This window comes from Myripristis murdjan, chromosome 4 (genome assembly GCF_902150065.1).
Source record: "Myripristis murdjan chromosome 4, fMyrMur1.1, whole genome shotgun sequence".
Classification (NCBI taxonomy): Eukaryota; Metazoa; Chordata; class Actinopteri; order Holocentriformes; family Holocentridae; genus Myripristis; species Myripristis murdjan.
Window position 1 is genome coordinate 11493510 of NC_043983.1, and position 27897 is coordinate 11521406.

General features: G+C 45.1%; 1 protein-coding gene across 2 annotated transcripts; it reads right to left on the reverse strand.

The window, feature by feature from the left end:
* Window positions 1-489: 489 nt before the first annotated feature.
* abl2 (c-abl oncogene 2, non-receptor tyrosine kinase) lies at window positions 490-27880 on the reverse strand. Of its 2 annotated transcripts, none has more exons than XM_030050346.1 (11): window positions 27490-27880; window positions 14485-14649; window positions 11064-11359; window positions 10681-10953; window positions 10334-10418; window positions 8980-9157; window positions 8667-8851; window positions 8332-8484; window positions 7754-7843; window positions 6959-7141; window positions 490-5466 (listed from the first exon to the last, which is right to left on the reverse strand). In XM_030050346.1, the coding sequence occupies exons 1-11, from the start codon at window positions 27701-27703 to the stop codon at window positions 3626-3628; spliced, it is 3663 nt and encodes a 1220-aa protein (XP_029906206.1). In that variant the 5' UTR covers window positions 27704-27880; the 3' UTR covers window positions 490-3625. The 2 variants fall into 2 exon arrangements, with proteins under 2 accessions (XP_029906206.1, XP_029906207.1); XM_030050347.1 differs by lacking the exon at window positions 27490-27880 and adding an exon at window positions 15642-15821.
* Window positions 27881-27897: the final 17 nt, after the last annotated feature.

The window sequence follows — 27897 nt, forward strand, 5'->3', positions numbered from 1 at the left end:
ACATGTTCTCCAGCACTGTTCTCATCAAACAGGGAGAGAGGGGGGTGGGGGGAGGAACTGATATACAATATAAATACAGGCAGCATAAATAAAGATAATGCGAAAGACTGATCATGAGAATGAGCAGAATATGGATATTTGTGATCGGCTCAAAGACCAGGCCTAAATGCAGCATGGGGTTTAGATATCAGGCTTGAGAGGGGAAAAACATGAGCACCAAATATTTGTGTCGATGATGTGATTACATCGAATGCAGGGCTGAACAATTAATCGAAACATTATCAAATTGCAAGGGACACCCTGGCCTACAGATTGTATTTTTCCGGATATAAGAAGACATGTTTGTTTGGTACAGACCCCAGCAAAAATGATCTCTTCATTTTGGAAGCGTTTATCAGTGAAAATGAAAATTAGAATGCAAAAATTTTCATTCTGACTACAATCATGGGTCACATCGCAATCACAATAGTGAAGTTTGTCCCAATGAGATTTTTTTTTTACCATATTGTTCAGCAACAAAAATGAGCTTCACAAGAGCCCAAATAGGAATCAGACGCTGCGCTGGATTCTAGATAATTTCAAGGTCTGCGACTGCCATGTTTGAACGATGATGAGAGATGTTTTCACTTTTTGATGAGGCTCGATGTATTTTGTGGAAGCAAGCTCCATAGCAGAGATGCACTAAAAACCAAACATAATAACACAGGCAAATAGGCCAAACTGGTATTAGGCAAGGAAATTTATAAACAGCAAACACTGGAAATAAGTTTTTTTTTGTTGAAGTGATCAGATTATGAGACATCAGAGCAGCTCGGGCTCGGTGCACCAGACTCATTTGTCATTTGTCGGAGAGGCAACATTACAACAGTAACTTATGGCCACAAATAAATCAAATACATAACCAAGTATCCCTACACATCATCTAAGAAGACAAATTGCACTTTTCTTTTTCAAGTTTGTGTCTGATCATAAACCTCCCAATCAGAGAAATGCATGTTGCTCATGGCAAGCATTAGTTATTGGAAAGATGATTAATACAGAATGTTTCAACGTTGTAATATTACACATTGCCATACCTGTAAGTTCTTGAAGTGATAGTGCATGATACATAAACTTTTTGTTCACAAAAAGGCACCAAGAATCATAAGGAAAATATCACTGGATATATGAAGTAACCAAATAAAAAATGGCGTTTCATGTTCTCTTGCTATTTGAACCTCACAGTGAAAAGAAAACAAACAACAGTTTTCTTTCATGACATCCTGTTTGGCAAGAAATGGGACATTTTACTGACACACATGCTGGCTGAGGTGGAAGTGGTGGACAGGACTCGAAATGTACCACGAAGCTGACAAGAACTTCAGTCTGGAAATCTATCAAGTGTCGTCAACAAATACGTTTCTGAAGTGTTAAGAGACCTGTAGTGTTTATACATGGAACAATTACATCGGTAGTATCTGGATGCAACATGTGTCAGTGAACCAATGTGTCTGTCGCCTTATCCAGTGTACGTTAAGATTTGAGCCAACGTCAAAACAAAAAGAGGAAAACAAAACCACAGATAAACGTGGCGTATCTGATATGGAAGCTGAGTGTTGCATATGTGCATATGCGCATGGCACGATACAAATTTCAGTTTGTACAATGATTTTTTTTACTCAATTATTACATCTCAATGTGACCAAAATTAGAACCAAAATATCAGAAAACAAAATGGCACTTTCTTTCTCAACCTAAAGGGATTAAAGATTCATGCAGATGAACATTCGACCTGGTTCAGAACTGAAGAACAGAGGAACAATACATTCATAAAGCAGATATTCAAATGTGGTTGAATGGGCCTCAGTCTTGCAATACATCTCTTCAGTCAAAAACATTACTCTTTATGTTTATGTGACCACGCATAAAACTTTGTTTCCTGGATATGAAATAAATCAAATATTTACATAACATTTTTTTTCTTTCAAAATAGGTCTGTGCTTTTAATTAAAAAAAAAAAAAGAATAATTTAAAATTCAAGTTCATATGTAAAGACATTCTAAAAAGCATTTTCTTTGAACCAAATAAATGTACAAATCGCTCATGTGCTGAAGACATACTGCAGTTTGTTTGTTGAGAGATCAGTACTGTGATTATGGTGAGTAGGTCGCTGTATTTTGCAGTGTTCATACATTGAAGAATCTGAGGCACTGAGGCCACGACAAGGCTACAGGGAATCCAGCACTGTCCATACTCGGAAGGACACTTACAGAAATACCGTCCCCATTCACCTGCTCATGCGCTACCCTGTGCTCTCTCTCTCTCTCTCCTCTGCGACTGTCCAATATACGAGAAGGAAATGTAGTGTGCAAGAATAACTGGACATAAATATTGAAATGCTTTAGGGGGCTGGGGATTTCCCCCTACATATGTGGCACTGTGTTAAAGTGTGAACTAGTCAAGTCACCAGAGAAAGATAAAGATAAATGCTCTAGATAGGATAAAACGCCTCACACTCGTTCACTGTTTTAGCAGTTGTGCAGGGAAAAAAACTAAACCATTCATGTAATATTGCAAAATATCTTTCCTTGCTTTAGTAATTTTTCAATTCAATAAGCATGTATTAGGCGTTACTTGAAGGTACAGTTTTCAAATCTTATTTGAGCCTCTTTACACACTTGTCAAATTCTTCTAATGGATATTTCAGTGGTGTAAGTGATCCCTTCCCCTTGTCCAATCTTCTTTCATCCCTCCCAGCTTGTCAGGAAATGTAAGAATCAAACAATTTCAATTGCAAAATGACCCTCAGGCTTAAAAAAGTATTAACCACAAACCAAGTCCAGCTGTTTAACATTTACTAACAAAGGCAGTTTTGGGGGAGTTAGACGTACTAACATTATTTCATTGCTTTTATTTCCTTTGTTTAAGCAATGATGACTGCAATCTATGAAACTGAAATGATCTGAGAAATAATCTGCACTGAAAACAAAACAGCGCCAAATTAGGCACCCCAAAACAGGGAACCAGTGGAATTTTCCTCAGAATGTAATGGCTTTCAAAGATGGCTTAAGTCACTCAGCTGCTGAAACACTGAGCAAAACACTGCACTGTAAAGCAAAATACTCTCAATGATCCCCAAGGATGTGTGAATCGTATTGCGTGATCTTAGTCAGGGAAACAGGTGCCTAGTATTTTCAGTAAAGCTGGGCACAACCTCCATCGTTCTTGCTCAGTGTATGACAGACTGACACATAAACAGAATGAGCTTATTCTTCACCTACTTTCTGTGCTGGCTACACACCGCTGATACACTCCACATTCATTTAACAAAGAGGCCTTTATCACAACCAGGTGGAGACTTGGGGCAAAACATTTCATGGCGTGACTTAAACCACATTTAGTTTGGTATAAACATTTTTTCTTTATATGTACAGGTCAGAGCAACATTATTGTCCACACTGGCATCTTATGAAACAGTCCTCTGTAAACAATAAAAGGATAACCAAATTTGTAGTGATTTCTCTGAGGTACTTAAGAGATTCCTCTCAATTCGTCCCCCAACAAGCTGAACCAGAAACATAAAAAAAAGGGAATATATGTGGTCTGTCGGGTGGTTGAGGGGTGACGGTTGGTCTTGTTACAGTGGCTACCTCTGTACTACATCACTAATCTCTTTAATACAGCTGTGCAGGTTGTCCAAGGCAGGGCTGGGCCCCAGACTGCTCAACCCTCCACCTCCTGAAGACGAGGCCCTCAGCTCCTGCAGACTGAGCTCCAGCTTCCCCACTGCCTCCCGAAAGGCAAACTTGTTCCTCATCTGAGGGATGCAGTCCACATAACCTGAGCAGTAGTCTAGCAGCTGGTGGCCAGCGTCCAGCACCTGGCTGCTGGAGGGGCTTTCAGAGCTGGCATGGAGGGCGCTGCTCAGGCACTCAGCGCACTCCAGCAGGGCCTCGCGGCTGACCCGTTCCAGGGGCACCCTCTCTGCCTGCTGTCTGGTCCGCCGCAATGCCACTTTGGAGCCAGCAGTTGGTGCTGTGTGTGCAGAAGAGGCAGTGGTGGTGGCACCGTTGGCCATTTTGGTGGGAGTCGTGTTGTTGTTGGTGGCAGAGGAAGATGAGGAAAAGGAGGAGGAAGGCGCAGGAGGCACTTGTGGTGGTGGCACCGACGGTCTACCCGTCACCGCTCCGCCCGATGTTCGCCCTGACCTGTGACCTTTCAATGTGTCACCGTTGACCTCCACGGGCACTCCTCCTACCTGCTCCTCTCCGTCACCGCTGTAGGAGTGCTGGAGGCTCCGCAGTGTGGGAGGGGGCGGAGGAGCACATTTGGGTTTGACCAGTCGTGGCCGGTCGCGGTCTGCTTGATGCTCAGACAACAGTTTGAAGCGGTTCCCCTGAGAGTCCACCCCAACCAGGTGCACATCACCTGGGCTGTGCTTCAGCGTGGGGGAGATGAGGACTGGGACCTTGTGGTTGTGGGTTGGTGCACCTGCTGCTGATGCGCCCGAACCAGAAGTCTTAGAAGGAGACGACCACCCCTGCTGCCTGTCTTGCCCTCCCCCACTTTCCTCTCTACCCTCTCTAACACGGGAGAGACTGTCCGATTCCCCGGCCTCCCCTCCTACTCCAGGCGCCCTCACACCTACGGCAGCGCCCCGGGGTAGCAGCTTGGCTTTGGGCCTCTCCCTGATCTGTGCTGTCCCCTCATCCATCCTCCTCAGCAGGGTTTCTGAGGGCCGTGCTGCTCCATTCTCTGGCTGAGATGTGGTGGAGGCAGTCCTTTCTAGAGGGGGTTTAGCACTACGGTTTCTAGGTAAAGTCAGAGCCATACGCTCCAGGTCTGGAAGCCCAGCTGACATGGAGGAGGTAGAATTGGACCTGGGAAAGGGTTTGGGCCCTCCAACCATATTTCCACTCTCCTCTGAACAGGTCGACTTTCCTGTCCGTAGCCCCAGGGTCTTTTTGATGAGTCTAGGGGTGAAAAATCCAGCCAAGCCCCCCCAACTGCTGCTACTCCCCACTTGAGAACCAGGACCTCCACCGGAAGGCTTCTGGCCAAATGTGGCTCCACAGCAGCGGGACTGGGTTTGGGTGGGCTCCCCATGGGAGTGGGAGGGGGAGGCAGAGAAGCCCCCAAGACTGTCTGACTGGGGCAAGGGAGGAGGAGCACTGAAGGCAGCTGTGGGCTCATATTTCTTATGAGGTTGTGTCTCCATCTCCCGGAAGGAACTGCTCCTCTTGGGAGGTGTCGGAAGGTTCTGTTGGAGCTGGGAGGATGGAGAAGAGGAGGAGGAGGACGAGGAGGAAGATTTCTTCTTTATGAAGGAGCTAAAGAAACCAGTCTTTCGGTCACGTGTGAATGTGCCTGTGTCCTGTACATCCTCCAAAAGGCTGCTAGGAGATTTATCACGTGGCTGCTGTTTTCGAGGCAGAGCTGGGGAGCTGCCTGATCGACCGTCCCCCCCAAGCAAAGTAGAAGCCAAACCTAGAAAGACATCAGAGGAATGAGTTAAGATAACAATTCTTGGCTGCATTCAACAAGAGCATCTACATCTTCATTCAGTCAGAGTGCTTAACATCTAACTAGACTTAAGCCACAAAGGATATCTGACTAAATTCTATTATTTTGTTTTCTATATACATTAATGTCACTCATTCTATCAGGCAACTGCTGCAGTAATAAGATGGATTTCTATTCTCTTTGTCTCTCACTAAAAGCTGTTCTATCCTCAGGGACTCATGAGGAGCGCAGAAGAAGCATTTCAGAGAAGGGGATGGAAAGTTTTGAGAGTACACTAGTTGCACACATGCGCACAACTGAAGCAAGCCTAATGATTTATGACTAAGCTCGTAAAAGATAAGATGATGACTATCCTTTGGGGAGCAAGTTTGTAGCAGTCACCATTGATAGAATGAGAAAGCATGCCAAACAGAAACTGTCCGTCCCCACTGTTGGGGATGGACAAATGATGTTGTGTAACTTTGGATCATGTGGAATTTTCACTAACGAGAATCTGAAATAGGAATAAATATGCAGCAGTGGTGGGCAAATACACCTGCCAGACTACAGCTCTTTAAACTCTGTCCCATTTGTAGCAGAGGACCTACTCCTAACCTTCATGAATCAAAAACAACTAAGTGTGATCTCATCTTTTCTAGTTCATAGCTTATATCCATAAAATTGTTCTGGGGAATGATTAAGGACACATGCAAGAGAAGATAGTTAGCAGAACAACTGAGCAGAGTCCTTGTCCTAAAATCTTTTAATGGGGTTTATGACTTTGGAGAATTTATGGTATGTTCACAGCATTTGGTGAACATTAAATTTAACTTTATGTGAACCAAAAAGTAAAAGCTTCATGAAAAGATAGATATGATTATTTCTCACATATCAAGAAATCATGCAGTTGAAGAACATTTTATTTTCAAAATAAAAACAAATAAATAAGCAATAAATGAAACAAACAACAGACAAATTTGTGTAAATTTAATAGTAGTATCAGTCAGTTTTAATCGTTAATGATTGTTAATGATAATACTGCAATATGGAGGACAAGACAGAAAATGACAGATCTTCATTCTTGTGTTAATTCTCACCACAGAAAAAAATACAAAAATTTGCACAAAAAGGCTGTGTGCCACCTTGCGAGATGCAATACAGATGTTGTATTGCTGCTTTCATGAAAGAAAATGAGTGTTGACATGTTTAAGTGTTTAGGACAATGTGGTGAATCTTTCAGGCTGTGCTTGCAGTGCCACTGTTGTGACAAACTGGACTGGTTGATATAATGGATGCGAGACAGCTGGGGAGGCTGGTCATCATTTGGTCAGGAAGATGACTGCCCTTCTCCTCAGACGGCGGGCTTGGCGACGCTGCAGCCGGCTGCTCTCTGAACGGGCATCGTCTGGTATACCTGCAGAAGCATGACTGTTTGCACTTGATTGGTTGGTGCGGTGGTAGGCGTGGCTTGCTGTACCTGAGTGACTGTGCGTCCCGTGGTCGGTTCGCCCGTCGAGCCCGCCCTCGATGTTCTCCTTGTTCTCTGTGTGCTTACGGAGTGTGCGCGATTTGGAGGGTAGCAGCGGCATATCGTGGCCAAAGGAGTGCAGTGGCCCGCCATGACCAGAGGAGGCGGTCTTGCACAGCTCCTCTGCTACCTCTGCAATGAATAAGGGAGACAGAAGTCAACATATGGCATCACAGAAGCATTACTTGCTGACCAAAACTACACAAATGTATATGAAAATGTCACTGTGTCAGTCATCTCCAAATAGTTTATGAATAACTTGAAACATTTCTGTGTGTTTTAAGCATTCTTTCTCTCCCCCTCCTGACTTCTTACTGGACACGCACTGAATCATGACTTATCCTGAATACATTCTTCACTTGCAATTATTTCTTGTACTATTTATCCTGGATACGTGCTCATCCTCAAAATATTCTTTAAATTTTTGGCTGTACTATCTCTAGTATTCTCTATTTCTTCTATTCTTATCTATACTGTATTCTTTGTGGCTACAATGACCCAGTTTCCTTAAAAAGATCATTAAAGTTTCATCTAGGACCTTTCAGCTTCCAGAGGCTTAGCTGAATAGACTGCTCACTCTTATTAAAATAAATAAATAAAAAGTGAAAAACGCTGAACTGGGATCCAGTAAGCCTCTTAAGCTTAATCAGGGTTTCTATTTTTAGAAGCTTTATAAAAGCAGGCTTTGAGTGACAAAAAAGATGGACTTCCTGCCAACTTAAGATAAGCTACATGTTACTGTACCTTCAGATATACTGGAGTCATGGAACATTGTCTCAAAGGCTTGATGGATCTCTGCAAATGAAGGCCGGTCCAATGGGCTCCACTGCCAGCCTGACAAAGAGACAGAAAAATAAAGTTACTCAAACAACACATAACTGCGGAAGTGTAGTGCATTCACTTCAGAAAAAAAAAATCTGTTTTTCTGAATTAATGAGACAACTATCTCTGAATTCTGATAATAGTTTTCATGGAAAAAAATCTCTTTTATTCTTTATCTTGTATTATTATTACCCTCCACCCTCCCACTATCCATTAAAATGATAAACAAATGTGTTAATACAACAAAGATTTGATGATTAAAAGCTTACTGAAATGGGTTTTTAGCATTTTAGTAGTGTTTTTTTTAATAAGGGTAGTAGCTATCTTGCTAGTTAGTGTTTTGTTTGTTTAGAATTGAGTGAGGTGAAACAGGGCTGACAGAACTGGCAAACCCAAATGATTTATATCCTGTGCACTCAAGGTCAATTAATGTTTTCCCAGCAGGATAATGCAATCACTTAGTGGATTTGGTTGTGGTAGGTAAGTTAATTAATACTCACATGCTCTCATGAGTTCGTAGACCTTGGGTGGGCATCCTTCAGGCTGTTCCATGCGGTAACCTTTCTCCAGGAGGTCGTAAACTTGAGACAGGTCGATACCCGGGTATGGAGACATGCCATAGGTAGCGATCTCCCACAGCAGCACCCCAAACGCTGCAGGGAAAGAAGATTATAAAGAATCAAACACGAGTATAATAAAATTGAGAACCAATGTAAGTAAGAGAGTAAGAGAACCACTGAATGCTGTGTATGAATGTATGTGTGTGTGTGTGTGTGTGTGTGTGTGTGTGTGTGTGTGTGTGTGTGTGTGTGTGTGTGTGTGTGTATCTGCTCACCCCAGACATCAGACTTTATGGAGAAGGTGTTGTATGCGAGGCTCTCCGGTGCGGTCCATTTGATAGGAAACTTGGCTCCGGCGTGGGCAGTGTAGGTGTCACCAGTCATCAGCCTGCTAAGGCCAAAGTCTGCCACCTTCACTACATGATTCTCCCCAACCAGGCAGTTCCTTGCTGCGAGGTCCCTGAGAAAGGAAGAGGTAGAGGGGGAGATGAGGCAAATGAGGAAATACGGAAGGAATGATGAGGGGGGAAAAAATAAAACACATGCAAGGAGAGGCAAACACACACAAATGGCTACTGAGCCCCTTACCTGTGTATGAAGTTTTTCTTCTCCAGATACTCCATGGCAGAGGAGATCTGCGTGGCCATGTAGAGCAGCACCACAGCGTTCACCTCCTCCCTGTCACACTCCCTCAGGTAGTCCAGCAGGTTGCCATGGGGCATGTACTCTGTTACGATGTAGAAAGGAGGCTCCAATGTGCACACACCTGGGGGGAGGAACAGAGGTCAGAACAACCAATCAGACTCATACCCCTTTTCCACCAGGGCTGGTTCGGAGCCGGTGCCTGACTTAGCACCAGTTTTTTGGTTTTCCACCGCCCGAGCTGGGGCCAAACTGGTGCCAAACTGGTTCCAAACTGGTGCTAGGCAAGCACCGACTCCGAGCAGGGGCTAAACAGGAGCCAGAGAAAGAACCGATGACGCGGCCCACCGCGTCATTGGTGGGCGGGGTTATAAAACAAAACAGGAACTGCGAACGCTATAAACATAAACAATAATCCCCGAGAAGCCGTGGGTTATACTGATTTTACAGCGGCATGGAACGCGGCTCGGCAAATTACATTTAAGGGTGAGAAGCACCCGTTTTATAACTAAACATCGCTGTCATTCGTTCCGATCGCGAATCCGACAGGTAGCCGGCAATAATTGTGTTTTTCGCCTCTGTATTGAAACGTAGGCTTGTAAAGACACACGCAGTATTTGCATCGCTAATAAATCCAGATCCTGCTCCACCCGGGGCCAGAAACTGTATCGGGAAAGCAGCATTATATGCTTGACTGAGACGCGGCTCACGAACATCATCCCCGACTCACTGATCAGTTTCACCGGCTTCAGGACAGGACGGGCGGACAGAGACAGAGACGCTGCAGCCGCTGGACTGTATGAGTGTGCAGTTTTATGTGTGTTGACGTGATGAAGCTGCCGTGACAATGTAATTTCCTGCAGCGGATTAATAAAGTATCATTCATTCATTCATTCATGATGGTTATTGTGATTCTGAGCGGGCGTCTCGCGCACCCGTCATTACGTTTTCCGAAGACGTCATGACGTGGCTCTGACTTGGCTCCACTTTGCTCTTGGCCGGTGGAAAAGCAAACCGGTTCTTCGTTGGCACCAGTTAAGCACCGGCTCTAGCACCAGCTCCGAACTAGCACCAGGTTTTTTCTGGTGGAAAAGGGGCATCAATGTTTCGACCAAAGTCATCTCTAGAACAAGCTGAGGAGGTCAGAACCTCATAGAATAACTACTGAAAAAAACACCTGTGGCATTATGCTGTGATGTATTGTTTATAAGTGATATATTAATTTGAAACTTCTGTCAACAATGACTCAGCATTGAAATTCACAATATGAAATATAGCCAGCATCACCAAAATTACTGACCTAGTAGCTGAACAAGGTTAGGATGTTTAACCTCCTTCATAACTGCAGCCTCTTTCAGAAATTCTTCAACTTCCATGGTGTCTTCCTGTCATCATGAAATTGAGAAAGAAAAAGGAAGAAAAAATTGAATGGTTTGGATGCATTCAGCAGGTGGAACATAAAACAGAGTATCTACAATGTTTTCACTTGCAGTACCAAAGTCCACCTGCAGGTGGTGATCTATAACCACTGTTAACCACTAAAAAGGTGGCATGGAGAATGACTATCATGACCAATGTTTAATGGGATAGGTCCACTGTCCTTTCTAAAACAAGACTCGCATGAGGAGAAGGAGAAGGCCTGCTAACCTTTAGTGTTTTGACAGCTACTGTGAGGTTGTACTTCTTCCACACTCCCACGTAAACCTCGCCGTACTGGCCTCCTCCCAGTTTGTGCTTCATGGTGATGTCAGTGCGCTCCATCTCCCACTTGTCATGGATGGGTGATACACCGTACACCGTGGGCTTGTTGCATTTGGGTGCCGGGTAGTGCAGTGTGGTGACCAGACCGTCGGCTACAGTGGAGTGGTGGTGGACCAGCTCGGCCAGGGTGGCAAACCGGCTCTCGGCCGTCACATATACCTGGGAGAGGGGGGCAGAATACTGGAATATCAGCAATAGCTAAGTACTTAACTTCATCTACTGTTGTTGACAATAATATTCCAAACACCCAAAACTCTCCATGCTTCTACCTTTCCATCGGAGGCTGTGTTGATCCGGTAGTGGTAGACTCTCCCCTCATAGCGGAGAGAGATGGACAGCTGCCCAGGGCTGCTCTCGCTCTCCCGGACCAGGAAACTGCCATTGATGAGGGAGGAGAGCAGGTACTCGGCGGCGCTGCGGGACACCGGACCGTGGTACCAGCTGTGCTTCTCCAGGCTGTTTACGGGCGTGATGTAGTTGGAGGGCACCCAGCCCTGACCGTTCTTAGAGCGAACTTCACTCCACTCACCATTCTGGTTATAGCCTAAAACACGCAGCTTCTCACCTGGACACACAAGAGGGAACAGTTGTAAAACACTAGACTGGATGGTGATCTCATCAGTGGCAGTTGTGGCCTGGTGATCAGAGAGACTGGGCCATGTGCATGTGAAGAGAGGGACTGTGTCCACAACATGTTGGTGCTGTTAACACTTCTTGTCATGGAGCCCAATTAATAGAGGCTTTTTATCTTTTTGTAAGGAGTGTGTGCCTGTGCCTGACCTTCTAGTCATGCACAGGCACACACCCCGCCCTCAAACAAGCACTTATGTTTCCAGCCTATTACAACCTCATGCCAAGCCACATTCCTTTCCTGTGTAACTAGAAAGGTTGGACCACTGGGTCACAGGTGTGATCCCCACAACAGCCATGTGTCTTTTCGCAAGGTACTTGATCTGTACTTGCTCATGCTTTGCAAATTGTTCTGCTACACAGCGTCAGCCAAATGCCTCAAGTTTAGATTTAATAGATACATTATCTGATGATAAATTTAGGGAGAAAGTGCTTATAATGTTTTATGTGCTAATTAAAATGTCCAAAGAGGATTCAGATTTTCATTCATCCAGTGTTTTTTTTTTTTTTGTCCAACACTCTGTCTCTTTCTAACCCAGCTGAAACAAAACAAACAAAAAAAAAGTATGGAGAAACTCTCTCATCAGGTTCACACCCTGGTCATAATGCCTCAACATATGACATCCAAGGGAGAGGAGTCATGGATACGGCATGCCTCTTGCTGAAACTACATCAAAAGATGTGGAACAATGAGAGGGTTGGGCGTGCGGCCTATCTGTCATAGAGGTCTCTGCAAAACTAGGCATGTCGTGACTTGGTCTGCTGTCTCTGTCCCTGTCTCTGACGTCAGTGCCGGAGACAAGAGGGAGAAGGGCGGCTGGTGTGCCGGAGGAATGGAGGAGGAGGGAGAAACGGAGCAGCAGCAAACAGAGCTGACTGACTGACTACAGGCCACTGAAGAGCAGAGACCAACCACTGCCAGTCCTCTACTTGCCTTCAGGGAGGGATGGAGCAAGGGAATGGGAGAGGAAGAAAGAGTCAGTGAAGAGTAAGAGCAGTGGCTGGCGGGGAGTGAGGTGAGCCAGTCTGACAGAGAGCAGACGGCTGGACTGCCTCGTGGGAGAGGGAGATTGTTTGGGGGGGGAGGGGCTAGCAGGAAGTGCCAGTCTGCCAACATCTGCACTTCCAACACACTCATCCTCTGTTGTGTCTTCTTCTCTTGTCTACATTTGTCGTCATCTGTCCCTCCACATAGGCACAAATTTTACAGCCAAGGTATTGTTAACCCCCTGTGATTAACACATTAACATAACAACTGTTCATTCCTAAAGTCATTTTCTACGAGGCTCTGATGGCTATAGCGTCTTAGCCTTGAGGTTATCACGACACAGTAGCACAATCCCTGCTAAATTATGCCTACAAGGACAGGAGAACATGAACAGCTACGTGGGTTGTGTAATCTAAAGTAAGATTAAGCCCTATGGAATGTAATACTCTGATGCTTGTAGAGTAAACATTGTCCTAATGGGAATCAGTCAGTTTAGCCTCCTGATAGGCTGACATGTAACAGTCAGCCAGAGATGCAGGTCCTGTTCTTTAAACTAAACACGCTATCATAGCAATCTACACTCCTACATTAGACAGAGTCGGCAAGCCAAGACCAGCCCTCTAACCCACCAGTCTCCTCTGTGTCTGTAGTCTGTGGGAGTGGAAACACTGACTGCCTCCCTGCCTCACAGTGGGAGCCATGTGTGCCTTAAAGCAAGGCTCTGGCCTGGCCTGGTTTGGCCTGGCATGGAGAGGAGACAGTGATTAGCCCCAGACACAGGCCCGCTAAGTCCCTCTCTGTGATCAGCACCAGCCCGCCGCCTTCATCCACCTGTTATTATTACAGTTGAACGGATTCCATGGTAATGCTGCATTAGAGGCTATGCTGTGGTGTGTGTATGCGTCTTAGAGAGAGAGAGAGAGGGGGGAAAAAAAATGGAACGGCAAGAAAAAGTGCAACAGAAACTGGAAGGGTACGCGCACATGTGCATGCAGGCGGGCAGGAATCTCACATTCACACAGTGAGTCAGGGTCCAAGCATCATTTCCATCCCAAGCAGCTGCCGTGGAAGTCTTAAAATGACGGATAATTAACACAGCACGCCATGTTTAACACTTTACATTGGTTAGGGAGACAAGCCTGGCTGTCTCTGGATAATATTATGAGGTTATTTTAAGCTCATTACTCAGGGGGCAGCGGGTTGATTGGTTAACTGCTGCTTGCTGAGAGAGAAGGGGGCTTAGACTAGAAAGAAAGAGACGGGGCGAGATTAATAAATAAACAAAAAGGGGGTGAAATGACTGTTATCTTCCAACCTCCATGGTCAAAGACAGGAGTAAAATCATTGGTATCATGCTTATTTCATCTACATGGACTTTCACTGACTTGTCCATTCACCCGCCACAATGAATGGTGAATTCCCAAGATTGAAGTGCCACTTTGAGTTTTTTACAAAATTATTTTTCAGCCTCCAGTCCAGAGAATTGCTGGTTACCTGTTAAATTATCCGGCAGAAAATGGCTGGTATTAATTTCCCTCCCTGCTTCTTAGACAGTCAAACTACATTTGCACGGTTGTTTTAGCATCACTGAGAGCCTGAAGAGTCATCATGGCCTGGAGGCGCCCGCTGATGCTGCCACAAGGTGAAATTACAGGGGTGGTTGGGTAACCTCTATTGACACACAACATTCCTCTGGCATAACTACACTACTGTTCATTAAACATTCTCATAGCAATACAGTTTACATTTGTAGCAAGAGTATTGTACCGTTGCTGCAAATGTAAACAGTATTGCTCAACAAGGTGTGGTTGGGAATGAGTGAGTTGAAGAGATTGCTATTGGAGTAACATCACACTGGGTAGCCGAGCAACAGCGGTTGGTGATGATGCTGGTACGAGTCAGCTGGTACAAGTGTTTATGACATGACTAAATTCTCCCTGTGCAATCACAGTTTGTGGCTTGGTAGCAAATGATTGACAGACGACACAGATTAAGACAGTGGCTTAATCCTTTTTTTTTTTTTTTTAATCTGAATGGCTAAGAAAAGAGCACAGCTCCATGTGACTGTTTACCTTTAGTGATGCTGAGCGTGTTGTCTCCGCTGGCTACGAAGTCGTAAAGTGCAACGAAGAGGTTGGGATCGCTTTCCGCTGCCCCCAGCAGGTTCTCCTTGGAGCTCCAACGCACGGCCTCTGTCAACGCTGCCGAGTCCAGCCCAAACGGCCGGTGGAGAGCTTCTGCAGGGAGATCAGGAGTGAGGGACAAGGAAAGAGGGGAATAAAAAGAGAAGCACAGGGGAAAAAGTGTCACTGACAATGTAAAATTACTCCCAGCTTGAGAAAACCGCACCAGTAAATAGTGAACAAAGACACACACACGAACTCACATAAACACAATGACACACATCCACATAAAGCACAACGAAAAGTAGTTTTGAGGCAGCTTGTCAAAAGAACACTGCTCCAATTCTCCAGGGTGGGTTAATAATAACCAAGCAACAACCTGAGGCTGGATTCATGAAACCTTGTTAAGGAAAAAAAAATGTTCTAGTTCCATTTTTTCATATCTTTTGCCTTAAGACAAAAATTATTCTCTCAAAAACATCTTTCAAATTTATGTCTGATTTTTTTTGTAAGAAAAAGAAATGGCATTCTTGAAATGAAATCTCAAATTTGTTATTGATTTTTTTCTCTTAACTTTTAGACAGCAATTCCTACGACAAAAAGGTAAACCTCTAACTTCAGACAACTAGGTTATAATTCAAAGTCTTATACCTAACACTAACAGCTTTTTTTTCAGTTGTCTCATCAACTGAAAATTTTAAAGTTGGGACTACATTTGCAGGCTTTGGCAACCAAAGTTTACATCTTTTCATACACTTATTTAAGTATAATGGATTTAGTGATGTGATGCGATGGATTTATAGCCTAATATATCAAACCAAGTTGTCTATCACCCCATGGGCATGCTTAATCTAATCAAGGAAAATTTCAATTTGTTTCCCTAGCCTCAATAATAGTGAGCCTAAACTTAACCAACATTAATTCAAGTCCTATTTTGAGAAACTGATACCGTTTAAAATGTAAATGTACAACTAGATCTTGGTTTGCAGGGCACAGGGTTAGAGACAGTCCTATAACCAAATGGTCCAGATTCAGTCCTCAATAATCCCAAGTGACCAGCCAGCAGAACGTTCCATAAGAAAAAAACCTATTCCAAATATGTCTACCTGTCTGTCTGGGCCCATTCACCTCCCTGAGCCCCGTGTGCAGTCGACCAGTCTGTGGTGCCCAATCTTCCTCAAAACTGCTGCTGGCCCCCAGGCACCTCAAAAGCATTACTTTAGTCTATCCTCTCTCTGAAGCACAATATTATCACTGGCTGTACGCACAAACCTGCTGTGTCTAGCCTGAACAGGTTGGGAATGAGGTGAGAGGGTTTGTGTATGTGTGGCTATAAGGAGAGTGGGAGCTACGGGGAGGAGCTACACAAACGTCATAGTAAAGATACTGCTTCTTTTTTACGGTGACCACACAACGCACCCACACACATAACTGAACATGAGCTAGTGCACGCGTCCTTAACACACGCACAAACTACAGTCAGCAGCTGCCGCGGAGCTCTGCTGCATGTCTGGACAGCTGCTGAGGGAGTGGGAGCGAGAGGTGGTGAAACAGAGGCACAGAGAACAGAGGGTACAGCACAAGAGCCTTTAAGACTGATAAATTCTTACATAATTCATGCACAAGTCCTGCAGCGCTCATTGTAACAGCAGAGTTAAACATGGAGAGTGGAATAGCAAATGCAAGAGATGTGCAAGGATGACAGAAACTTTTAAAAAAAACTGATGTAAAACTTAGCAACTCGTAATCAGAAGCCGAATTCCTGTGACAAAAACAGCCGACGATGAAAAGAAAAGAACAGAAAGACTGCAGCTTTATACTGTAATAGCTGCAGTTAATGCGCAAGTGATCACACACAGTAATTACACAAGTGGGTACACAAATTTGCATACATTTTCAATGCCACCCATCTTCTCGACATCAGAGTATAATGAGAAAGTAAGCGAGGAAAAACACTGCTGCAGGATTTCCACTCTAATCTTCTAAAGCACCATGGCATGGCTTTGATTGTGGTCAAACCAAGCTAAATACTTGATTTCACCATAGTTAGGCCAGATTGGGCTGGCCCATGCAAAATCTGAACACTGCCACAGGTCTAGTATCCTTCTCACAGCACAAAGCTGGCTTGGAATTGAGTTCAAGAAAACCTGTAGCGTTTTCCATTGTTAGTTTACACACCATGTGGCAGCTAGAGGCCATGCAGCGAGAGCAACATGTGAGCTTTCCAGGGTTATCTTCAAATCCGTGTTGTGCGATATCGAGACTAAAATAACATCAAGTATGACTGAATATCTTTCTCCTTTACAAGATAACTGAGCTCGAGCTTTGTTTAGTTTACTCCGCCACACCTAGAGATCTCGGCACAGGCTCTCCCACCTTTGTTCTGGACCAGCATGCACTGCAGCGTGGCAGTGGCCGTGACCTGGCTCAGCCACAGTTCCCAGTACATCTTCTCCCTCTGGTTTGGTCAGCTAATAGTCGCAGTATCCCGACAAAAAACAGTGGCTTTCTCGATCCACGGCGCTGACTCAAAGTAAGTTGTCTTTAAACTTGACTGCGTCTAAGACTTGACAGACTTCCTGCAAGCTTACATGTCCTGGCACAAAAAACCCACTCAGGAGCTTGTCTCCTTCACTGTGGGAGGACAAGCGCTGCACGCGAAGGAGTCAGCGAGAGACGGAGACCCCCCAGACAAACTATTTACCCACGCTGCCCTTGAATTAGAGCAGCTAAGCGTCTGAAGCTGCAGCAGTGACTAGCAGCCTCCTGTGGAGAACTCCCTACTGGCTTTGATGTGGCGCAGGAGAGTCAGGATTTCCAAGGTCCATGTGGAGAGCGTTGAGATCCATGACTGATGTTCTCTGTGGTTTTGCAGACTGTGAGGGATGGCAAACTGTGGCAGTGGCGAGAGGGAGCGAGGAAGGCGTGTGGGCGGGGGGAGTGAGGAAGGGGGTGTATGTGGGTAAAGAAGCTGAGGGAGGGATGGGTGTACGGTATGGAGGCAAGTTGAAATGAATTTGGTGTGCGTGTGTGTGTGTGTATGTGTGTGTGCTGGCCTATAGGAGTGTGTGAGGCATGGGGCAGTTCTGTGGTCCACAGCAGATGGCTGGTCTGCTTCCTCTTAGGGAAGAGGTCCTATTGACCCCCCCTTTGCCTCTGGGGGGAGTGTGTGCGAGTGTGTGTGCATGAATCCAACTGCTGCGCTCGGGCTAGGCCAACTGTCCGAGCTCCTCCTCTTACATACCTATCACCATGCTCTTCCCTAGTATGCTTTTTTTTTTTTTTTTAGCCATAAGACAAACATTAGCAAAAAGACTCAATCTAAATGTATCCTCCTCAACTGGGAAATCTCAATTCCAGTCAACAAAACACAAAGTGAAACTCAACCATTGATGAGTCAAGGTCCCAGGCTGCTTGCCAATAAACAAATTAAACGGGATATTTTCCCCCACCATGATTCAATTTCACAAACTTGATCATATTTCTTAAATCGCTTTTAAATCCTTCTTAGCCCTTGTTGGTGATTGATAGAAACAAATAGCTAGATGCCGTTCTTCTTGGCCAAGCTCAACCCGCAAGTGTTGAGACGTTTGATTGAGGGAGCAGTTGGTCTCCATGGGGTATGGCGTGTGTCCGTCCGGGTGCCTCTGTCAATGTGTGTGTGTGTGCGCGTGTGTGTGCGTGCTGTGAAGAGCAGCATGAATGTTCTGAAGAAACAGCGGCTTTGTGTGAGAGCCGAGGGCTGAGGGTGTTTGCGCCTGGCAAGCTGACCCTACACTCCCAAGACAGCTGGGACAGAGGTGACCCTGGGCCTGACATACGCTCTCACACACACACACACACACACACACACACACACACACACACACACCTCAGTAGTGATAAGGAATCTCCTCAACTGCCCTAGGACCCTGCTTCTCTTGCAGCTGTTTGTGTTCGGAGCTGTGTGTGTCACAATGCATCTAGGAAGCCTTCACTCCACCAACCAACAACCCTTGCCAAGGTATTAACAACACCACCATAACATCATTTACACACCCTAATCAGAAACAATACTGAGCATATCTGCAGCCCTTGGCCGGTGGGGGGAGGGGTGTATTTTTAGCCGCTGGAGAACAAAACATAGCAGCATGACATCCAGAAATAACCCTGCAGAGCATAGCAGAGTGATCAGGGTTCGGAGATAGACAGCTGGCTGCCTAGAGGAAGCCCTAACAATGAGCCAAGACAATGTCACGGATGAGATCCTCGTACACAACAAGACATTACACAATCCTATAGTGCAGGTCAGATCCTGTGGCAGCCGCAGACAGACAGGGAAGGGAAGACTGGGGGAAATTTACAGATACCTGACAGAACAGGAGGAGTTGGAGCAGCCTGGGCTACTGTACGCCACACATGACAAACTCATTCTCTTTTACTTGGATTTATTTGTCGTTTCTTGCTCTGTAAAGAACACTGACAACCCTTTTATGTTACATAAATATGGACAGAGTCTTGTCTAAACTAAAGTCGCTGAATGAGCATTACAGTCCTAACTTCTTGTCAGTGGATTTGTTGAAAAGGGATTGTTGACTCCCAGTCCAACACTAATGGGGTTTTGGACAATAGATTCCAGGTGGCATTTCATTACACCGGAATCCATCCTGATGAATCCTTTGTTTCATTTGACACTTCAGTCTAAAGGAATTCACCAATAACACTTTCTCAGTTTCGCTAATGACTCAGTATAGCTACTAAACTTTAGTTATTGACTGATTACTAACACACTACAGAAGTCACAATATGCCCAAGTACAATATCCAAATCACAGGACAGGAGCTGCATTTTTTTTTTGATAAAGGTAAAATGTATGAAAACATGTTATTATAAATGAAGCATTGTCTTGCTACAGAGATGCCCTGGCCTATGAATCAGTCTCCAGATGTAAGAAAAACTGTCAAAAAACAAAACAAAACAAAACAGATCTTCATTATTTTAATAGTTTTTTTTTTTTCAGCCAAGATCAAAGTGATGTTGTAATAATTAGCATTCCCACTAAAATCCTGAATCATGTGTCATCTGTCTAAATAATTGCAACATGAAGTCTTATCGTTCAATCCTATGACTTCAAACCTTTTTTCCCTTGACAACAAAAAAGAAAAAGAAAAAAAAAAAGAAAAAGAAAAAGCTCATCTGTCACAATACCGCATTAGTTTGGGGTATTTGGATTAAGAAGAGAGATAATCTTCCACCCTTTGAGAGAATTAATGTCCCTCTAGGTGCAGGAAAATGCAGATTGCTTTGCTTCGATTTGGACACCCTGCATGCGTCTCTTGGTTTCCTGATGTCAGTACTGAGAAATGCTCTGATGCCAATATCTTGTGCTAGTTTAATATAGATATATCTGACACCTGCATCAATCTATTAACTAACACAGTCCATGAGAAATTCAGCAGCAGTCCATAGAGTAGCCGCTGCTGTAGTGGAGAGAGGGGAGCCAGCTGTTGTTCATGAGGACAGGACACAGGACAATAGCCCCATTGATGCCACATCACAAGTGTGTGTGGACTGGATGAGGAAGGCATTCCCTTGTTCCTTAGGGCCCCATATTCACCCTGTCAATTCAATCGTAATAAAGCCCGTCTGCCTGCTGATATCGGACTGTCCGTTAAAACACTGTTCAGCTCAGTCTGTATACATACTTTGCAATCGCGTACATGTGTGCACTTGTTTTCGTACAGGTACCTCTTAGATACCGACCACCGTTAACACATCCTTGTGACGTAAATCTCTGTGAGCAAGTAATTACATACACATTGACACACACACACACACACATACACAGGTCGTGCCAGGAAACACCTGTGGATGTTCTCTATTCATCTCTGTCTATACAGCCACCATGTCTGCTGCTCAAATGGAAATGCACCAATTAGGGAGTGGACAACAGCCAGTCTGGGCCTCAGGGCCAGTGGATCATCAGAAGAAAGGAGTCCTAGCCCGCAGCTTATCTGGCCCTGCCCTGCCTCTCTCAGGGCCTGTTATGGGTTAATAATGGCCTGTAAGTGCTTCCCTCACTGTGTGCTGACAAAATAGCTAAGTGCTGCTTTATGTGACAGCAGAGAGGAAGAGTGGCATTTGATGACTAGAGGGAAGTTCTCGTACTTCCACTCTGATTTGCATGACTCATTGCCTCGGCCAGCCTTACAACCTAACAAGCTCATGCTGTCGGTACATCTTTTTGGAGATAAATCATTCCAATATCACGTACAGAATTTATCTCAAGCCAGTCAGTCTCTCTGCTCTGTCCCGTAACTGTCAGCCTGTTTTTGGTGCACAGTAAAGGGATGTTTATGCTTAAACTCTTTATTTTTAGTCACCCTGATATGAACAAAAAAAACAAACAAGCAACATGCCTCTGAATTGCTGACAGGTATTTCCACTTTGGCCTTACTCAATCCCCAACTCAAATGAAAGCCTATTGTTACTGTCCAGCAGACAAGCATGAGTCCATACAAAAGTACAGAGAATGGAAAAAATTAAGCTGACATGACTACGGTCGATGTCAGAGCGCTGTCCTCACTGCAGATCTGCCCGCTCTTGTTAAATAAACCACACGACCTGGATGATGTAAAAAGTTTGGCTGAGGGGTGTGTATGTGCAATTTAGCCAACTCCCGAAATGACACAGGTAGAAAGGTGTGTTCACCACAATATATGTCTGCAAAACCCAGAAGGGTACTCTCCTTTTATCCTCCTTGCCCTCTTTGCGCTCTCTGGCGAGGGCTTACAGAATATCCCAGACTAAGCTTGATGTCTGACCAGCTAATCTGTGTGTGGTGTGCTTAAGCTGTTCCGGGTGTAGATTTAATCTGCTTTGGAATGACTCTCAGTTTAATCGACAGATTGGAGCCCTAACCAAGGATTTCACTTCCACAGTGATAGTAGTCAGATAGCTGAGATGCCACCAGCTGCCAAACCAGCAAAACACAAGTTCAACTCCCATGACATTCTGTGATTCACCTATATGGTTTCTCTGCCCATTTCACACACTTAAATTTAAATGAGCGTTACTATATAGAACACCTAATGTAACGATAATACACAATGTGACACTGGGATTAGCAGTGTGTGTCCTTCAGCTGGAGGACAGGGGTTCAAACCCAGAGTTAGGGGTACAGTATTACAGATCATCCTTTTCAATTTAGTCCATACCTCAGTTATTAGGCCATAGTTCAGCTTGTATCATGATCTGCCGAGAAAAAATTCAGCTGACTCCAGTCCAAATTCAACCTCTTTCTTTTCAGCTTTAACATACACCGGCAATTCCACACATAAAGACGAATGATGCTTTTACCAATGTTCTGAGAAAGTTAGACAATGTAGCAAAGGAATGTCTTTGCATGTAGTTTGTTGAAAAGTTAGTTATTCAATTTAAGCTTATTATTAAACAAAAGCAGTTTTGAATGTCAAAACTGCTACAATATGAATGAGTTTGCTGTCACTTCACACCCAAACAAACCTTCACATGACCGAAGCACTGTGAGAAAAAATAAAATCACAGCTCACCACATACGTACAGTTCAGTGAACCAAGGGCAACAGAGTTACAGTTTCTGGTTTTGGTGCAAAATCATTACACCCCTAGTGAGCATACATCTTTGCTCAAAGTGCCCTTGAGCAAATTTCTCTTTGCCAGAGCTAGTTAGAAAACAGGGACCAGACCCGTCTCTTGGACCTGCTTAGTGGTGCAGCAATGCCACAGGCCTTCTGACTGACTGGTCAGCTGGTGGGCTATTACACTGATGGGGAAAAGAGAGAGGATGCACCACATGATCCTCAGACAGAGCTGCACCCAATTACAACTTCACTAAGACAGTGTGTGTGTGTGTGCCAAAATGTGAGTGCCTATATGTTTAACTGTCTGCAAGGGTGCACTTTGAGCCAAGTCTCCAGCCTGCAACCCAGAAGATAAGCAGCAGTGATAATGCCAGACACAGAAGACCAATCCTGGAAGCAAATCAACACTAAACAGGCTTGGCACTCAGGCCCCCCCTCAGCATATCTTTTTTCCCCTGCTGCACCAACACAGCTTGAAAGTAAAAACTGTGATTTAACCATTGGCCACTGGAACACTGTCTGCCTAAACCTCTTCACAAAGTTTATGATATTCAGAGTGGTCAAGTTGACAGATGTAAAGGACCGTTTCACCATCTGCATAGCCAATCACTCAGTAGCTCTGCTCTGATAAATCCTCTCTCTTTAATGATATGAGCTGCAGAGAGCTGTGGCCAGGGGATGAGGACTGGAGCTGTGGTTTTGGGAGCTGGAGAGGGCTGACTAGTAGCAGATGCTGAGGCTAGTGGCTGCAATGGGGGGTTGAAGAACAGAAGCACGCAGTCACCAGCACAAATTTCAGGTCTGCATTAAGTAACAATAAAAAAAATAAAAAAAATCAGCATGTGGGGATCTGAAACCTTTTCTAACCTTCCATGATTCTACTGTTTCTACTGTTGCTGCTGGAACACCAGAATTTCTACTGTTGCTGCTGGAACACCAGAATTTCCCTGGTTGGGATCAATAAAGTATATCTATCTATCTATCTATCTATGATTCATTTGTTCATTTTCCAAGAGCACGACTTAAAGCCAAATCAGTAAACTCTCTGCATTGCTGCAGGGTGGAGTGTGTAAGCAGTGTGGCAACATTAGTTTATGCAACAATGTATCATGAAGCACTGGGAATTATTGGGGGTTTTACTGATTTTCAGTGGCACAGCTCTTCATAGATAGATGTGTCTGGGACTGAGGCCAGTGGCAACAGCCAGGGACCAAGGGGGGGGTGGGGAGACCAAGTGAGAGAGAGAGAGAGAGAGATGTAGAAAGGCATGGGAGCTGAAGAAAGGCAGGGCTGGTTGACTGCAGAGGCTAATGGCAGAGGCTTAGGCTTGGGGATATTACATAGGCTTGGCAGTCAGAGGTAGCTGGGACTTGGGCTGAGGCTGAAGGCATGGAGAGACATAAATTATTAAACAAGCAACCATTACAGAGAACACACAGCTACATGCCGTCTTCAGCTATAAACCATGTTTCATTATATTAAAATAACATAAAGACGCATACATTCTTATCCACACAGACACATCGTTGCATTCTGTGCTTGAACAAACATGTCTGTCTGAGGCAGAGCATCTCTAATCACAGTTAATGCCAACTCCACTACCTTCTCATCAGCTTGGCATTCATTTTCACCCAGTTTCACCTTGAGGAGGTATGGCCATGGCTCCTCCTAGTGGTAAATGCCAGACTCTAGGAGTGACCACTCCACCTCTATAAAGATATAATCTTTACTTCAGGATATTAACTTTGAAAACCTGTTAAAATGTTGCCCGTAGCCACCAAGGTCTCTGAAATTCAATTTCCCCCCACATAGTACTCAGGCTGCTGTGTGACTTAGCCTGGTTGTTGGGGCTTTTGCACATATAGCCTACAGAAAAGTGGATTTGTCTCTAATCTAATTTCACCCCTGATGCAAATCAGCTTAGGCCTTTGGATCCAGAATCCAGGCATCTCTCTTCTCTTCTGGGCAGCTTTTACACTGCAACACTTCAGGCATAGTGCTGGCTCCACCTTCGCTATCGATGCTGATGCCAAAAACTGCTCTGATCTGCTCATCTGTCCCAATTTCTGTGATCTGTTGAGAGTAAAAATAGATGCGCCTAACACTTTGATGGCGTGATTATATAAATAAATATCAAAATCAAAAGGACCCTTGCTGGTTGCTATTGTCAAAGGCATTGTGCTTCAGTCAATACAGCAATGAAACTGACATATCCACATTTCTGTAGTAGAGGATATTGTATAAGAGATGCAAGATATAAAACATAAGTGAGGCACAATTAGTAATTTCCCTGCAGATTCATCCCTCTATGGCCATTCAATAGCGATAGACTCTTCCCACTGCAGTACGTGTATCAGATGAACCCACTGCAGTGAGGAGGATCTCTGAACTCCTGACACGGCTAAAGTGGGTGCAACCATCAATAGCACACTGCCGTGACTTCAACCAATACTGCACTTCGACCAATATTTTCAGTAGTAGCTGGCCGGCTGGCACCCTGTGAATCAGCAGTGAGGTGGCTTGTACTTCATCTATCCTGTTGGCTCAGTGGTTTCTAGCCGGGCTGCCTGTCTGGGGAGTTACACACTGTCTTGTTGGAAGACAGGGATGTTGAATTAGTGATGAGCTGAGGAGACTGACAGTGACCTGAGCAGGGGACAGGAGCTGACTCACCTTGCCTGGAGGGGACAAAAAGACAAACTAATGCAGGAATGTGCGCCGAATGATCCTCTACTGCTGAGGAAAGAGACACAAAGGACAGGGGAAGGCAGATGCTGTTGAGTTAGCAGGCATATCTGCAGCTGGAATGGTTGCTTATGTACTGTTTTCGTCCCCCTACAGAAACTCACTGGTTTCAGGCAAAATGGGAAGAAAGTCCAGTGGAAGTATGTGCACATATAATACACACTGATACTTTGTGGGAAAAAAAAGCTGCAAAACACAAGTGTGAGTTCAACAGACGGACACATATTCCTTACAGAGCCTGCAGCTTCCAATTTCCAAAAAACAAAAGTCATCATTTCATGCTGCATAACATTAAGAAGTGGGCTCATCTATTACAAAGTGGTACAAAGCTGGATTAAGCCAACCACTCAAATGTGTCAATCCCTGACAGCTTTAAGTGGGAACCACCCTGAAATCACCTTGCCTCTGGAAAAAAAAAAAAATAATAATAATAATAAGAGGATGAATTAGCTTTGCTGTCAGACAAAAACTTCACCCTAATACTCAAGGTACAACTTCCTCTCACAAGACCTGGTGACATGGTGTCTAAGCCAGAGCAGGGCGAAATCAAATCTAGCCATCTCATCAGCACCATCAACACTGACTCCCTCTCTCACTGAGACAATCAAAATGGCCTCATAAAGGAAGTCTCAAGGCTCCAGTATTACCCACCAAAAAAGTGCAAGGTAATGCTGCATCATTATTACTATAAATAGTTGGCTATAAAATGGGCACTTTGATAGTCAGTAGAAGAGTGAGTGCACAGTCCAAAGCCTCCTCACTTAGAGTCATTGTTCTATTATTGTGTGCTTTGAGGAGTAGCAGTCTCTCTGCAGAGTGGCTATGTGACTGCACCCTGGCTGCTATAAAAAGGCTACTCCTGTCCTGACAGTGGAGGGAAAGGAACAGTGCCGACAGCGAGTGGTGCTGCACTTTGCAGGTCTGTCTGTCTGTCTGTCTGGGTACGCGCTTCAAGCTGAGGAGGTTCGCTGTGGAGATGTGACAGCCAGGAACGGCAAGCACGTTCCATTCCCGAATGCTTGAACCTTCCGTGTGTCCTTGCTCGCTGCAATAGTGTGGTGAAGTTAGGTCTGTGACAAGGGTGGAAACTAGGCAAGCCATGCCAGTAGCTTTATATCTATGCAGTGCATGTGGAGTGCGCACAAAGAGAGATCCATTGGGGGAAACATTTCAGAGAATAACTTCGTATAATGGTATGCAGGCAGCCCAGTTCTGTCTCTCCAGTCGTCTATCCTGACTGCAACAGAGACAGACAAACTGAAAACATGCCACCAACTTTACAAAGCAGCAGATGTCACAGACACACACACAGAAAGCTAAACCAAGTCTCCCAGAGAACCTGCGTACAGTCAGCAACACCACCTAGTAGACGAGCCCTGTCATCCTCATCACCATCATGATTCCAGGCAGGCGCTGAGTGGCACCGCCTGAAGGCACAAGCCTGGAAGGACTGGGGGAAGTCGATCCAGGGCACAGAGAGGTTAAAGCCAGGCTGCCTCTCCTCAGTTCAAAGTATAGATGTATCTGTGCTATTTTCCATGCTTCACAGAACAGATAACAAAATGAATGCACAGCCAAGGCTCTGGTGGGGGGGGGGGGGATACGGGTGATGGGACAGTGGGTGATGGGTGGGGTGACCGCTGCCATCGCTGTCTTGTAGTTCTCCTTCTTTCTATACTATTAATACACATTTGTCTTGCTACGCACAATTTATTAAATAAATCTGATCGACCACATGACAAAACAAAGAATTAAAGATACATGCTAAGATGCTGCATGAGGCATTAGCCTACAGTAATCCCGTGCTGACAAGGAATTACAAAGCACAACATCTGCTCCCAACCATAGCTTAAAACGTTCATGTTTGCATGCTTGTAATCATAAAGAAACAGAAGGTAACTTCAATTATTCACAAACATTCCCACAGGATCAAAGGGTGCAGTCAGCCTGGCATTAATTGCATGTGTTGCTTGCTGAGTGTGTTGTAACGGTACACATTATCACACAGAGGTTGTAAGCGAGCATGTGAAAACCACTCGGTGTAGTAATGTGAGCCTGTGGTAGCTGCTATAGTGAGTTAATGGAGTGGAATTGCAACTCAATCCCCGGAGGCAAAGATCATTGTTTACCAAGCAAAGTATCACAAAGAGGGGCCTTAGAAGTGAACTTAACCAGCTAACTCCGAGCCAGGTCCCTTAGGCAGGGCACAGCAGGGTAATCTTCAGATGGGTCTTTCTTCTTCTGGATCATCAGCATTATCTCTGTCTCTCTCTCTCTCTCTCTCTTTCTCTCTCTCTGGGATCATCAGATCTCATGCAACACTAAACTGCTGCCTGAGGCTGTCAAATGGAGCAATGTTATTCATCTTCTGAGTAAACTGTCTCTTGTATGCATTCCCTGAGATAACGGGTTAACAAATACAAAGTACAAATGGATAAGACATGGATAGTACTGCTGGTTGGCATGGTCATTTCCGCTAACGCGTCGTTGTCAGACTAGCATTCACTCGGTTAGCAGACGCTAATAGCAGCAAACAAAATCAAAGTAAAATCAGAGTCCCTCCTTGTCACCACACCCACACCTCCTTTGTAATGTAGTTCTCTCGCTACCTGAATGTTGCGTGAATATATTGATCCCTGGGTCGGGCACGTTGACCGCAGCTGCCCTGCCTGGTGGTGTCCCGGTGCTGCTGGAGTCTCGGGGTCTCCTCCCGGCGCCGCTCCCCCGGTTCCCCTTCCCTTGGTGTGGCTGTGACGCGTGGGGCTGTGGTGGCTGGAGTCCGGTCGATGTGCCCTCACCGACGCGGCCTACCTGTTGTCCCATCCCGGTAGTTTGGTGTAACGACGATCGGGACTAAGCGAGCAAACCCCTGCGCACCTCTGGTTCACATCCCCCAACCGGAGCGGCCTGGTCCGAAGTCTCCCTCAACCCCCCTCCCCGCTCTTCTTCGCCGATTCGTCGCTAGCTAACGTAACTAGCCCGTCTTAGCTCGCTAGCTAGCCACTTAGCTAACGTTA